The sequence below is a fragment of the Seriola lalandi genome, unplaced genomic scaffold, assembly GCF_002814215.2.
Source record: "Seriola lalandi dorsalis isolate HSWRI2012SDOR001 ecotype SW California unplaced genomic scaffold, Sedor1 jcf7180002054835, whole genome shotgun sequence".
Taxonomy (NCBI): Eukaryota; Metazoa; Chordata; class Actinopteri; order Carangiformes; family Carangidae; genus Seriola; species Seriola lalandi.
This window is the reverse complement of record NW_019525388.1, coordinates 56425-71997: the sequence shown is the minus strand read 5'-3', so window position 1 is coordinate 71997 and position 15573 is coordinate 56425. Positions and strand designations below refer to the sequence as shown.

Below are 15573 nucleotides of genomic sequence, written 5' to 3'. Positions count from 1 at the left end.
GGATCTACATTTGCAATTTTTGTTATATAATCTTGTTTTGCATAATGACAATTAAATTGAATCTTAATTAATCAGTTTCTGTGATGTGTGTATGTGTAGGAGTGAGAGTCTGAGTGCAGAGAGCCGCTCGGTGCAGAGCAGCCCGAGTTACAGACTGATGAAGTCCAGGAGTGAGTCTGATCTCTCGCAGCCCGAGTCAGACGAAGAGGGTTACACTCTGGTAAAGTGACACTCTCACATACATGTACTCACTACATTGATACTTCCTATGTTTGAATGAGTGCTACATCGGGCTTTGTCTCTCCTTTGTCTTTCAGAGTGGAAGGAGAAATGTCGACCTGGACTTGGCGTTCTCTCACAAAAAAAGAGGTAAAAATCATTTGCAGTAAATCTGTCGATTCAGGTTGATTCAGGTTTGTCTTTGTCATCTTTCATATGTTACTCTTGTCTCTCTGTCTCTTGATTCCTGTATGGATAGTTTATTTGCTTCTTTTGGGGCAGTTGAGCCCCAAGCACAAGAGGAGCTCCAAGCAAGTAAACGATGGCATGTTTCTTCCTCTTGTTAGCTCATACCTCCATGACTGTGATGCCCCCTTCCATTCATCTCTCATGATGAGGCCCTTGTTCTGAGCGCAGACACTTCATATTCTACTATTCTGTGTAGCGTGCTTTTACATAAACAGAGAAAACAAGTCAAGAACACACAGATGTGCCTCTTGTACAGATAACAGCTCATTCTTCTGCTTGGAATGTCCCTTGTGAAGAATGTGATTTGTCACGCTGAAGAGATTTCATGGAAATTACCAGTTGCATCTGTAAAGAAATCATCAGTACTGATACTTTGAGGTTCAGTGCTGTCAGTTGCTCTCAGCCAGCCCTGATTACCATTCCACTTCTCAGCTGCAGCATTTTTCCTCAGTGGGCACTGGAAACTCAGCGCGCCCATTATAGATGAAATCATAATGGCTGATGAAGGCTTGTGCCTGCATGAAGAATCAGCATTTGGCCATTCGATGAACTTTTATAGAGTAATAATGCATCGCACTGCCAAGCTCTTAAGTGCTTAAAAGCTACATGGTCCATCCATTAAGAGAGTTATCTTGTGCATTTATGCATCTGAAAGGCTCCTCTCCCTCTCCATCTTCAGGTTTGCTTCACAGCTCACCAGACTCCCTGGCCGAATCCTGGTTCCGAGCCAAACTGAGCCGTCAGCGGAGCTACAGCTCGGCACACTCCTACGAGGAGTCCGACCTGGACCTGAGCCGCTCGCTGGGCATCCACGCCCTCATTGACAACATGGTCAGTTTCATCAGTGGTGACGTGGGCCTGGCTCCAGCCTTCAAGGAGCCAGAGGAAAGTATGTCCACCAGCCCACAGGCGACAATCCTGGCCATGGAACAGCAGCAGAGCAGAGCAGAGGTGAGGGACTGTCTCACAACTTTGGTACTCTGGAGTCTGAAGTGAAGCACAAGTCCTTTTTATTCCTGTGATCCCACCTAAAATTATAATGAGTAATCAACATCACAACAGACACCAGGGATATAATAATTTTATATCCTTTTTGTTTGAGTGATTTTCATTTTCTACTTCAATTGTTAATAATTTATAACAGAATTGCTTAAAAGATAAGGCTGGTGTTTTTCTGTATTTTTCATATTATAAAACAATCCCTTGAAAAGACCAAAATCATTAAAGAATTTACCCGTCTCTCAATACTCCCACTTTCCTGTGTGTGCTGCTGAGCTCTGAACCCACCGACTCCTACTGAAGATCTTTAACAACTGGTCACAAATATATAGTTGCCTATTTTTAAAAAGACTAAATAAAGTGCAGATTAAACAGTTGGATACTGGAGTTTTTAGAAATCTCTACTCAGATAGAAGTAAATAGTACATTGGTTGAGGACTATTTTCAGTTGTGGGTTTGAGGTGCTACTGAATATTTACAGCAGCAGAATGGGTTATGTGGGATTGACTCAAAATAAACTAAAGTGGTTGTGTTCATAATATTAAGGGAACATGTCACCTGCTGCAACCATTTGGGTCACTGATGTGTTTTAAGTCGTTTTTGGACAACAATGGAGCTTTGTGGCACATCGGAATATCAGGCTTTGACACACACACAATAGTTTTGAAACAACTCATTGTTGTTTTTAGTGTTTTCATTGGATTTTTTGGGAAAGAAAAATACAGAATATCATCAGACTTAAACTTTAAACCACAAATGAGACTGTTTCCTACAGTTGATGAAATGACCATAAAGGAGTTAGATGTGTAACCCTTTCAGAATGTATACTTGATTGTTGGGGTGTGTTACCTTCAGTTGCGGTTGGAGGCGCTCCACCAGATTGTGGTGTTGATCTCTGGCATGGAAGAGAAGGGCAGCCAACCTGGGAACGCAGATCGATCCAGCAGTGCCTTCCAGTCCTCTTCCCTGCTCACCTCCGTCAGGCTGCAGTTCCTGGCCGGTTGTTTCGGCCTCGGGACCGTGGGCACCGGAGGACTGAAGAGAGAGAGCGTTCAGCTACATCACTACCAGGTACGTATGAGGCACTTGATGAGTAGATACTTCCCTTTCTGGGAAAAAAAATATCTATCTGTTTTCTACCATGTGTCTTTAACATAATAAGGTGTTCTGTTATTTTTCAGGATGGTGTAAAAGCAGCTAAAAGGAGCCTCCAAATGGAAATCCAGACAGCCGTCCATAAGATCTACCAGCAGCTGTCTGTCACACTGGAGAGAGCACTGCAGGCGAACAAACACCACATCGGTAATAAGAACTGCCACCATATACTCTTAGTCGTGCAGCTTTAACAATGTAATGAGCTAAAAATTATTCAGAATATGAGTCATAGACATTTGTTTTAAGATTTTTTAACATTAGCTCATTAACATTTTCAACTGGCAGCTTCCCCTGCAGGTGCATCATAGGTGACATTACCAGGTCAACTTTCAGAGCATTTGAACTGAGCTTGCTTAAGTGTCCTGAAAACACTCAACCAAATCCTAATCTGATCCTAATCTGGATATTTTACTTGAAATTCAGTTTTTCCAGCAGACAACCTGATGCCTTTGTCTCTACCTTGTCTCTTTCTCCATCCTAGAAGCCCAGCAGCGCCTCCTGCTGGTGACTGTGTTTGCTCTGAGTGTTCGTTACCAGCCAGTGGATGTCTCCTTGGCCATTTCCAGCGGGCTGCTCAACGTGCTGTCTCAGCTCTGCGGTACGGAGACCATGCTGGGGCAGCCCCTCCAGCTGCTGCAGAAACCTGGAGTGTCCCAGCTCAGCACTGCCCTGAAGGTGGCGTCCACACGCCTGCTTCAGATACTGGCCATCAGCACCGGGTAAGAGATCTAGGAGATTTAAAAGTAATGAAATGGAGTCATCATGACATCAGTACTGTATAAACCTGAACTGGTACAAAGAAAAGATTGCATCAACCGCTGTGTCTTTCCTTGGGTTTGCAGGACATACGCAGACAAGCTGAGTCCCAAGGTGGTCCAGTCGTTGCTGGACCTGCTCTGCAGTCAGCTGAAGAACCTGCTGTCTCAGGCAGGAGTTAGTCTTCTGTCCTCTGGAAAAGAACAGGAAGACAACAAACACGAGGACAGTGCAGACTCTGAAAAGAAAGACTTTAGAGGTGACAGAATAATTCACTCTCATTACCCTTTGATGGAAAGGATCTTTTGTCAGTCTGATGAGGAAGGCATGTTGTCCCTCTTGTGTTTTATAATACATGCAGTATTCTGTTTGTGGCCATGAGCAGTGTTACTTTTCATCAACAGAAGCTTTGATCAATCATATTTGTTGACAGTTTTCCCATCATAATGAAGTTTTGTTAACGAGAACTATAACAAAATTTAACAGAAATGTAAATGACTAATAGACAGTGAGTCATATGATCAGGAAACAAGAGCAGGTTTTGTTCCATCATTTGTTACAAACACATGACTGTAGTCAGAGTCACATCAAAGAATCTGGTGATATTCAAATGAAGAACTAATTAAAACTAAAATAAAATCTGCTGCTAAAATAAGCAATGATTTTTGAATCACATTTAGATTCTTTACTATTCAGTTAAGTGCAGTTTGGTCTAACACTATGCAAAACAACCTGGTGAAAAAAAAAGTTTTGTGTTCCATGAAATGCAACATGCAGCCTATAATTGTGTGTGTGTTGGGTGTGTGTGTGTGTGGTTGTTTTTCAGCTTTGATACGTAAGCAGCACACGGCAGAGCTCCACCTGGGAGATTTCCTGGTCTTCCTCAGGAGAGTGGTCTCCTCCAAGGCCATCCAGTCCAAGATGGCCTCCCCCAAATGGACTGAAGTGCTGCTCAACATCGCTGCACAGAAATGCTGCTCAGGTGGTGCAACCAGCTGGTGTAAAACAACACAGATACATGTGTGGTATTTTATGTAATAAAAACATACCAGAGGTATTAACTCTTGTCTGTTTATTTTAGGCGTCCCTCTGGTGGGAAACTTGAGAACTCGGCTCCTCGCTCTTCATGTTCTGGAGGCTGTCCTGCCTGCGTGTGAGGCCAACATGGAGGATGACCAAATGACACAGGCATGCCACTTTGTTTGGACTATGGCAAAAATATAGACTATCACTGGCCTAATCCCTTAATGTAACAGACTGTTTGTCACTCAGCAAGCTAATATAAACTCCTCTCTTCAAGGTGGTGGAGCGCCTCTTCTCCCTGCTGTCTGACTGCATGTGGGAAGCTCCCATTGCTCAAGCAAAGCACTCAATCCAGATTAAAGAAAAAGTCCAAGAGCTCAAACTACAGGTGTGCAACCGACCACTCGCCCTTTCCTAACCCCTGCTGTGTCTGTTTGAATGACTGACTGTTTCTTTAATACACAGGGAGAGGCAGAGGAGGAGGATGAGAACCTTCCCATTCAGGAGGTGTCCTTTGATCCAGAGAAGGCTCAATGTTGTGTGGTGGAAAACGGCCAGGGGCTGACGCACGGCAGTGGGGGAAAAGGCTACGGCCTGGCCTCCACTGGTATCTCCTCTGGATGTTACCAGTGGAAGGTACCGTGTTGTATTGTTACATCTTTATAGATGGAACAAAAATGATAATATAGTTCATTTAGAAGCTGTTGTCATTGCTGTTGTAGTCCGCAGTTTAACAATACATGCCCAGACAGGATGGTGTGTTGGCGCTTTGTACACACAACCAGGCTGAATTCATTGAAAACAGATATACAAAGATCACAGTAGAGACAAAGCCTGTGTTTAAAACATAGTTCCCAAATATAAGTTATCTCTTTTTTAAGTTGTCGACCTTTTTGATTAATTTCGCCTTTTATTTCTTTCGTAGTTTTACATCGTGAAGGAGAACCGAGGCAACGAGGGCACATGTGTGGGGGTCTCACGCTGGCCCGTGCACGACTTCAACCACCGCACCACGTCAGATATGTGGCTGTACCGGGCGTACAGCGGAAACCTCTATCACAATGGAGAGCAAACGCTGACACTGAGCAGCTTTACTCAGGGAGACTTCATCACCTGTGTCCTGGACATGGAGGCCAGAACCATCTCCTTTGGCAAGAACGGAGAGGTGTGAGACTCATGGGAAAAATAAGTCTAAGTCAACATCAGATACTGTAGCAAACTTTAGTCTCCAGATGACGAGACCGGGGTGATATTCATGTGGCGTACAGCAGTTTATCATGTTTGCGTAAAGATACAGTCTTTTCTGTTTGAATATGTTTCTAAAAATAGTATATATTTCTTTCGCTTGCCTTTGTCATTGCACATAAACACTCACACAATGGACAATGGACAAGGACACTTTAATGCACAGACACATTATTAATATATAAAGAATCTATAAAAGAAACAGCATGAAAAATCTGATGTATCTCCTCAGAGTTCTGTGTCCATCTCTAACTGTTAACTTGTGGTTCCACAGGAGCCGAAGTTGGCCTTTGAGGACGTGGACGCCACAGAACTGTATCCCTGTGTGATGTTCTACAGCAGTAACCCAGGAGAAAAGGTAAGACAACATAAATGTTCACCTGCCTGGGACACATACTTCCTCTTGGTCTGTAAAACAGCAACATGAAGTCATTTCACCTCTGCTGGCTTACTTCCTTATCTTTTGTTTAGAGCAAGTATGATTTCTGTGCGTGACCAGAGAATTACCAGAATATCAGTGACTTGGGGATTGAGATTTCTTATCCTCAAATTTGCTGTCTTGTGTTTTGATTTAAAAAAATTAATGTTGAGTTAATCCCAGCACATTGATGTTTTTAAAATGTCAGTGTTGTTGATGCATTGTCCTCTAAACTCTTAACACTGTAAATAAATAATACTCACTTTTACTCAGAAAAGTGATGTTGGTGCAAGGTTTTATTCTCAAGTCAAAAAAGCCAGAAGATATGAGAGCAAGATTAAGTGAGATGTGTGTGTTTTATTGCCTCGGACATCTGTGGGTAACTCTGACTTTCCCTTAGCAGGTTAATTCTGTAAGAAGTTGTGATGTTTGAAATTATTATGCAGACTCTCTTTTACTTCTACTCCCAGAGTATAAAGTTTTGAATAATCCCTTTTTATTGGGTTTAGCGTCTCTTTGTTTATTTACTGTATACAGACAGTTATCTAAGTACATTATATAAATGTATATTTTACTTATCTTTGAATGGCTCCAGGTTAAGATCTGTGACATGCAAATGAGGGGAACACCTCGAGACCTCTTACCTGGTGACCCAGTCTGCAGCCCCATGGCCACTGTTCTGGCCGAGGCCACCACACAGCTGATCCGCATCTTACATCGCACCGACCACTGGACCCATCGCATCAACAAAACGATGGTTGAACGGCTTCACAAGATCAAGCCTTGCTTTAGAGAGTCAGCCAGCGCGTCCGGTAGCGGTGGGGCGCAGAGACTTAAAAAGAGTCGCTCGGTGCAGAGCCGCGAGGAGCACGACGCCCAGAGAGAAAGCCAAGAAACGCCCACGAGGACGGAGGAGGAGAGGGGACGCCACGGACGGCAGCACGGCTTGGGGGAGCTGTCGGAGCACCACCTGCGAACGCTCTGCACAGAGGTGTGGCCGGTCCTGGCGGTGATCGGCGGTGCAGATGCAGGCCTCCGTGTCGGTGGGCGATGTGTACACAAGCAGACCGGGCGCCATGCTACTCTGCTGGGTGTGGTGAAGGAGGGCAGTACCTCAGCTAAGGTGCAGTGGGACGAAGCTGAGATCACCATCAGGTACTGGGTGAAGAAGTTTAGCCTTGGCACCTTTTTTGTCACTTTCCTTTGGACATTTTTCTTTGTATATATATATATATATATGTTGCTAGATTTATTATTTACTAGTATATTTTTGTAGGTAACTAAACTGTCAGCTGCTTTATTACTATCTTGACAATAACAAAGTTTCTGGCTGCCACTGCTGTAGGGTAAAAATGTGCTAAAACTGCCTGTATTCATGTTCCTCTGATGCATTAGCCTCTTGCTTTTTAATCACTTCTTCACCCCCCATTTCCCTTACTCTGATTTACTGTTTGTACATTTCTGTCACTGACTTGCCCCTGTGCATCATTACTCTTTTGCATGGCCCCAGGAATTCATTGAGTAGCATTGTTTTGTGTCATACCCACACATTCCATCTTTTTATTTGTCTTGCATGCTGTGCTCTTTCTCTCCTGCCCTTTCCCTCACTTTGTGTTTCCTTCCCTTGTCTCTTTTCACTCTCCACTCCCTTCTATTAAAGCTTCCCAACTTTCTGGTCGCCTAGTGACACTCCACTATACAACCTGGAGCCCTGCGAGCCGCTGCCCTTCGACGTGGCACGTTTCCGTGGCCTCACCGCCTCCCTGCTGTTGGACCTCACCTACCTTACGAGTATCCACGAGGAAACTGCCGCGAAGCTCAATGCACGACGCCACGACAAGAAGCATCGCAACGCCGCATCGACCGGACATGAGCCAACCACTAATGAAGACAAAGCAGACAATGAGGGTCACAACCGTAACGAACAAAGAGACGGTGCTGGAGCCTCATCTGGATCAGCTCCAAATACCACGACCTCTGACCTGCGCGTGTCCCACAGTCTGGATGAGGTGAAAGCCCACGTGGCGCCCAACTCAAAGTCAGAGAGTGAGATCTCCTCTGTGGCTGGTGGAGGGTTAGGTGGAAATGAGAACCTTTTCTCTGCAGCTCCTCACACTCCTGCTGAAGGGAGCAGGAAGAAAGGCCACGAGCACGGCTCCCGCAGTCACGAGACTTCTCCTCCCTCTATCGCCACCCAGTCGGAGATCCATGCTGTGCAGCTGTCCTACCTCTACCTGGGAGCCATGAAGGCCCTCAGCGCCCTGCTGAGCTGCAGCAAATATGCTGAGCTGCTGCTGATCCCAAAGGTACTTCAGCTTGCTAGGTTGTACAGTGGCAGTTTAAACTTTATGACATTCTTAAAGGGAATAGTTTGACATTTTGAGAATGTGCCAATTTACTTTCTTGCCAAAAGTTAGATGAGAAGATTGATAGCACTGTCATGTCTATGTGTTAAATATGAAGCTGCTGCCTGTAGCCAGTTAGCTTAGTATAGCATAAAGACTTGAGACATAAAGAAACAGCTGGCATGGCTCTGTCCAAAGGTACCTGCACCTCTAAAGCTCACTTATTAACACCTTATACCTGTGTTGATTTGTGAGCTTTAGAGGTGCTGGTACCTTTGGACAGAGCCAGGTTGGCTGTTTCCGGCGGCTGGTTATAGCCTTGTGTTTGACAAAGAGACAAGAAAGTGTTTTTTTAACTTGTCATCTAACTCTTGACAAAAAAGCGAATAAGCAGGAAATAAGCGCATTTCCCCCAATGCTCAACTATTTCTTTAAGAAAAGGTCACTGGTCTTCACCTTCTTACCGTGTTTTTAAATAAATGGAATAATTAGACCAATTGAAAATAGAGCAACACACACAGAATCTCTGCAGGTAGAAATGGGTGATGTGAGTGAAACAGATCCAGGTCACATACTGTCAGATTGATGCTAACCTGTTCTTTCCTCTGACATCAAGGTGTTACCGGACGCAGCACCCAGTGGGCACAATGCTGATCTAAATGCCAGCACCAGCGGAAGCACAACTGCCACCTCACCGGTGTGCCAGGAGGAGGTGGAGATGCGGGCAGCTCTGCAGTTTCTCATGCGCCACATGGTGAAGCGGGCAGTGATGCGCTCCCCCATCAAACGGGCTTTGGGCCTGGCAGACCTGGAAAGGGCACAAGCCATGATCTACAAACTAGTGGTGAACGGGCTGTTGGAGGAGCCGAATGGGGGAAAGGTCAAACCTGGTGAGAATATGTGCTTTGATTCAGGGCTACGGATTATAATATAATAGTAATAATTATAATTGATTAATTAAAAGAAAACAACAACAACAACAACAACAACAACAACAACAACAAATGCCCCCAAGGGGATTCAGTTTACAGCTTAAAAAAACTGTAGAATAAATACGCAGCAGTTATTACTGCTTGGATAGATATACTGTAGATAACAGGCTTCAGTTTTGCCCGTCTTTTTATGTCCCTCAGGAGTGAGAAGTGAACCAGAGGGTGAGGGGGAAGGCACAGAGGGTGAGCAGTTGGCACAAACCCCGGTCACCACCAGCCCCTCTGCCTCCAGCACCACCTCCTTTATGAGCTCCTCTCTGGAGGACACCACCACGGCTACAACACCTGTCACAGACACAGAGACCGTCCCTGCGTCGGAGTCTCCGGGGGTCATGCCTCTCAGCCTCCTCAGGTCAGAACAGATAGCTGCACATATTATCAGCTAGGCCTTGTTTTCCATGTATGATGAAACTGATGTGTCTCTCTGTTATTACAGGCAAATGTTCTCCAGCTACCCGACCACCACCCTGGTTCCAACCCGTCGAGCCCAGACTCCTCCGGTGTCATCTCTGCCAACATCTCCCTCGGATGAGGTTGGCCGCAGGCAGAGTCTCACCTCCCCTGACTCCCAGCCCAGCAGACCACAGAACAGAACAGGTACCTGTAAGTATGCCTGATTTCCTTGCATGTTAATATCACCGTTGTGTTATTGAAAAGCTTCTATGATATTCAGAATAGCATGGAAAGCTGTACAGTTTTGAGCTTGTTAACTTTGTATTTTTTATTCAGCTCATCCATAACAAAAAACTGTTCTTCATGACATCATGATGACAATTGCAAAAATTGTAATGGTGATTCATTTTCAGTTGAATTTTTTTGCTCACCATACAACTCACAGCATAAGTATATATATATATATATATATATATATAAGAAATAAGTCTAAGTAGCCAAAAGCACTCATCACATTATAATACTGGAACAACAGCGATGCACACGGACGTTAACTCATATTTTTTACGCTCTTAAAGCCATATTCAAACCAACATCCCAGATTTCATAATGATTTCACTAATGGTGGCTGGTGTTTGCTGCAGCTCTGTCAGACCCCAGCAGCAGGCTGTCGACGTCTCCCCCTCCTCCTGCCATTGCTGTGCCTCTGCTTGAGATGGGCTTCTCCCTGCGCCAGATCACCAAAGCTCTGGAGGCCACTGGTCAGTCTCCCCCAAGTTGGAGTTAGTTCAGTGTATTTAGTTGAATTCGTCTTAAGAGCAACAGAAGTTGGATAGACACTTCAATACTAGAGTAAGGGTAGAGCAGTGTCTACAGAACTAGAATAAAACAATGTGTTTCTTTGTTAATCACAATGAATGCAATTAAACCATGCCATGAAATAGTAACCAGGTCATGATTGTTTGATGAAATTTGTGCCTAATAAGCACAGAAAATGGTGGAATTCATAATGTCAAAAATGTTATTGTTTAATAATTGTAAATATTGTGGCATGACGATCATTTTGTGGTATATGGATATGGTTTATCTCCAGGTGCGCGAGGAGAGGCAGACGCTCAGAACATCACGGTCCTGGCCATGTGGATGATAGAACATCCAGGCACAGAAGAGGAGCACGACGAGCCTCACACCAGAGGCAGCGGTGTCGGCGGTGATGGGTCTGACTCCTCCTGTCCCGGTGCGACAGCTTCCGCTGGAGGCAAATCTCTGGACAGGAACTCGTACCTGTGCTCTCCTGGAGACATCGCCAGTGCAGACACTTCAGAAATGGAGGAGGGCTTCAGTGAGAGGTAGGAAGTCTCACATATTTTACCCATGTTCCTAATTCGAAATAGAATGAATGAATATTATGGAAACTTGAGTAGATCACGTGTAGATTAAATGCAGACCACAGCCATAAATTTCTAATCCAAAACCCAGAGAGAGACCTGAGGAAACCAGGAGAGAACGCTGGAGTGTTCACTGTTAAGTAACATCAGCATGATGTTGAAGTATTTTGAAAACCTTATGTTCTCCTTTTAATTTGTTGAATCATCATAGACAGAATTTGAATTTGGTGCTGTGATGTCCACTAAAAGAAGATTATTAAAGGTGGTGAGCACCTCATTGATTGTAGAAGTGAATGTAGAAGTCACAGCTGAAGGATCCACTGTCATTTAGCATTTAGTTTTTAGCCCAGACCCAGCATGCACCTGTTGGTCACGCAACATTGCAGGTGTGTTTGATTTGGGACACTTGCAGTGGTCACCGGGTGGTGCATCAGATCATCAGCTTCTTCTCTGCTGCAGCTGCTGATTTGACTCTTAATATTTGTTGTGTTTTTCACACGGTTCATCATACCTTCATCTTGTGACTTTTGTTTTTACTTTGTAACGATTTCAACTTTAAATGTAGAGAAGGAAAATACTTGAGTTAAAAAATACTAAAGTAATAATCACATATAAAAACAAACTATTTGTTTACTTTGTAGTCCCGAGGGTCTGGAGCAAGACAGTGCATCAGCCTCCAGCGGTGTTGCTCTCAGAGGACGCTCTGCTGTCGGTAGGAAACACCGTTTTGACTTGGCTGCACGAACACTGTTAGCCCGCGCTGGTGAGAATTATCCACTAAGACATCTTTCTCTATTCGTCACACTTGGTCTAACCAAAGTGCGAATTCACCTCCTACTTCAACACCTCACGTTAAACTTTCCTGTGCTTCTCAGCTGGACTGTACCGCTCAGTGCAGGCCCACCACAGCCAGTCACGTCGGGAGGTCTCATCCCTCCAACAGCAACAAGACCCAGCTGCCCTTTATGACTTCAACCTGGACGAAGAACTGGAGATGGACCTGGATGAGGAGACCATGGAGGCCATGTTCGGCCAGGACCTTGCCAGTGACACGGACATTCTGGGAATGTGGATCCCGGAGGTACTGGACTGGCCAACATGGGTGTGTGTGACTTTATGCTTCGGTCAGGGAGCTGCCATCACCATTCTGCTCTGTATCTGCCCTGCATTACCTCTCCATCACAGTAAACTCGTGTGTGCACGCTTTATCAGTCAGACACTCTCACTTCACTTCAACCAAATTTCTCCTGAAAGGTCACTCACCCAAATGATTCAACTGGCATGAAGTGAAAGACTAAACACTTGGAGAACAAGAAGATTACTTTGAATGCTGATAATTGACTGTCGCTTCAAATTCTTGCAAAGCTATCACTGACTCATATTTCTAACATATTACATTGCATGAATCCTTCTCTGCTGTTCTGAAGCCTAACAACTGTGTCTTGTGTGTGTTGTGTTAAATACACGTTTCATCTTCATGAATGTGAATGCTTGTGTGTCTGTGTGTCATCGTACCTCGCAGCACGTATGTGAGACGGACGATCGAGATGAAGTGGTGGTGTGCGAGTTGTGCGAGGCAAACGTGGCCAACTTCAATCAACACATGAAAAAGAGCCACCCGGGCTGCGGCCGCAGCGCCAACCGGCAAGGTTACCGCAGTAACGGCTCCTATGTGGACGGCTGGTTCGGAGGGGAGTGTGGCAGCGGAAATCCCTACTACCTGCTGTGTGGTAGCTGCAGAGAGAAGTACCTGGCCATCAAAAGCAAGGCCAAAGTCCCGATTGTGGAGAGGTATGCACTCGTGAGAAAGAGACTGAACAAGGACATGTGATGTTGGATCATGTTAGTGTAGTTTATTTATGTTTTTGCTCTCTTATTCAAAAATCCAGCGTTGATTTTGCTATAGTTATTACAGTTGTGTGGAACAATTTAAATGTTACCTGTTACCAAGGACTTATGTCAGGGGTTAACAGAGTACTCAGGGTGTTTTCCTAAAATTTGATGTCAGCTTTCAAATTTGTTTGTATAGTTGGACCCAGAAGGACTGCAAAATGTTTTCACACTCATTTATTGCATTATAATTTTTTTATTACAATTTGAGAGAGTCTGGACTATTGTTATGAGTCCATTAAAGCTTTACCATTTTTTGCCTCTGTATATACGTGTGTGTATGTTGGTATTATTAGGCATCCTGTATTATGTCTGTGCTGTTTTGTGTTAGCATATTTTTTAAAGGAAGTAAAACTGATCAATTCCCATGTTATTTTATTCTGTGGTTCGTATTCAGATATAAGGGACAGGCTCCCGACCTTCTGGGAAAGCAGGACAGTGTCTATGAAGGTAACACCTGATGATCATTTGAAGTTCAATTTAATGTATTTAATGTTTCTGGCACTGACATATCTAACTGCACTTTTATATTAATGTTTGGGAACATTTGGGGGAATTACATATTTTGATGATTTTTGAAGTGAAATGAAGTAAATACAACAGCTCCAATACCTAAGTACTGAATTAGAAGGGTTACTGTTTAAGTTCATGAAATAAAAAGTTATGGTGCATTAATAACAAACTTTTGCATAGAACTGTATATGTTTGTTCTTTGATTTGAAATATTGTATGTTTGTTCGCCCCCCGCTGCAGAGGACTGGGACATGCTGGATGTTGATGAAGATGAGAAGCTGACAGGGGAGGAAGAATTTGAGCTTTTGGCCGGCCCGTTGGGTCTGAGTGAGCGCAGGATCGTCCCTGAGGCTGTGCAGTTCCCTGACAGCGACCCACTCGGAGCCTCCATAGCAATGGTCACGGCCACCAACAGTATGGAAGAGACCCTGCTGCAGATAGGTGAGGAGGGGGTTCCTGTTCTCATTAATGCCTCAGTGTCATATAGTTGTGTGTGTTGTGTGTTCCTGACTCAAACTTATTTAAAGCCATCTGTTCAGACCTTGACTCTGTATTCTCTCGCATATGTAATAGGAATAAACTGAGTTGTGTTTGTGTTTAGGCTGCCAGACCTCAGTGGATAAGAGCTCGTCGGGCAGGGTGACCCTCGGGGAGCAGGCCGCAGCTCTGCAGAACCCACATGACCGAGTGATGGCGCTGAGGAGGGTGACAGCTGCAGCCCAGGTGCTGCTGGCCAGGACCATGGTGATGAGAGCCCTGTCCCTGCTGTCTGTCAGGTAGCCTTCCTCACACACTCTGTGCATGTGGGGGCTTATAAGGCCTGCGTTTTATTTTTCTGTTTCTGCTGTTTTCTGACTTTTATTCCTCTTTAATTAGCTGACACAATTTAGGAAATTACATTTTTATGGGTAAATTTTTTCCATAACCCAACAGACTTCAGGTTATGTGGGATAAAAGAAAGCATGAGAGGAAACACTGGCCTGAACAAATTTTTATTTATTAAGCTGTTTGTATTTGTGAAGGCACTATGTGTGGGATTTCTAACTTTGGCACCCCCTGGTGGTGGAAAGAAACAAATTCAAGATGCCAGAAATTCATAAAAATTCATTCATTCATTCATTCATTCACTAAAACTGACACAGTAAATATGAAACCATAGAGACAATAGCAATTTCTTAGATGTACAGTGTATGTGTTGCAGAATGGTGCCAAACCTGTCTGTATGTGTATTTCTAAATGTTCTCTCACACATGAAGATAGTTTGTCTTTATTAAATTGTTCATTATTAAATCAGAATGTTTTTATTCAACCTTTATCCTTGTTGTTTAGTCACTAATTTGAATGAAGAGAGCTCTTATAATCCTAAAATATTTGATTAATTTCTGCTTAATGGATGAAAATTATATCAGTTTTTTAAAAATGTTTTTAAAGTTGACTGTTATATCTCTTTGTTGTGTAATACACAATTTCCTTTTTTCCCTCACAGCGGCTCGAGCTGCAGCCTTGCAGCAGGTCTAGAGTCTCTCGGATTGACTGACATCAGGACTCTGGTCAGACTGATGTGTCTGGCGGCAGCTGGCCGAGCCGGTCTTTCCACCAGTCCTACATCGGGCTCTGGCCATGCTGAAAGGCCGCGTGGGGCCGCCAAGGCGAGCAAACCCATCTCCTGTCTGGCTTACCTCAGCACAGCAGTGGGCTGTCTGGCCTCCAACAGTCCCAACGCCGCCAAGCTGCTGGTGCAGCTCTGCACCCAGGTACACACTGTGACTCATCAGCCTTCATCTTATTCTTTATCACAGCTTTATTGAGCTCAATCCTGAGATCTGATGTTCAATTTAACTTATTATTGGAAAGACCTGATGCTAGTAATGAAATGATTATAGGTAGTCCTTTCATAACAGTATGTTTTTATTAATGCAAATACTCCCACATCTGTTCCCTGTGCAGATGCTGATCATTAACACCAACTCATAATGATGCTGTTTTCT

General features: G+C 44.2%; 1 protein-coding gene across 7 annotated transcripts in view; it reads left to right on the top strand.

Moving 5' to 3' along the window:
• herc1 (HECT and RLD domain containing E3 ubiquitin protein ligase family member 1) overlaps positions 1–15573 on the top strand; it is a 54863-nt gene that overhangs the window by 20147 nt on the left and 19143 nt on the right. For 3 of the 7 annotated variants that reach the window (XM_023426713.2, XM_087179402.1, XM_087179406.1), the window contains exons 24-50: positions 100–220; positions 318–369; positions 1148–1419; positions 2323–2538; positions 2649–2769; positions 3104–3341; positions 3465–3637; positions 4205–4360; positions 4460–4566; positions 4679–4789; positions 4867–5037; positions 5327–5566; positions 5921–6004; positions 6660–7219; positions 7725–8370; positions 9026–9299; positions 9543–9753; positions 9838–10004; positions 10439–10555; positions 10888–11143; positions 11824–11945; positions 12058–12284; positions 12705–12973; positions 13470–13522; positions 13826–14026; positions 14187–14361; positions 15072–15339. In XM_023426713.2, the coding sequence (XP_023282481.1) occupies positions 100–220; positions 318–369; positions 1148–1419; positions 2323–2538; positions 2649–2769; positions 3104–3341; positions 3465–3637; positions 4205–4360; positions 4460–4566; positions 4679–4789; positions 4867–5037; positions 5327–5566; positions 5921–6004; positions 6660–7219; positions 7725–8370; positions 9026–9299; positions 9543–9753; positions 9838–10004; positions 10439–10555; positions 10888–11143; positions 11824–11945; positions 12058–12284; positions 12705–12973; positions 13470–13522; positions 13826–14026; positions 14187–14361; positions 15072–15339 (5608 nt within the window). The remainder of the gene's footprint in view (positions 1–99; positions 221–317; positions 370–1147; positions 1420–2322; positions 2539–2648; positions 2770–3103; positions 3342–3464; positions 3638–4204; positions 4361–4459; positions 4567–4678; positions 4790–4866; positions 5038–5326; positions 5567–5920; positions 6005–6659; positions 7220–7724; positions 8371–9025; positions 9300–9542; positions 9754–9837; positions 10005–10438; positions 10556–10887; positions 11144–11823; positions 11946–12057; positions 12285–12704; positions 12974–13469; positions 13523–13825; positions 14027–14186; positions 14362–15071; positions 15340–15573) is intronic. The other 4 variants (XM_087179403.1, XM_087179407.1, XM_087179405.1 and 1 more) reach the window with 3 other exon arrangements.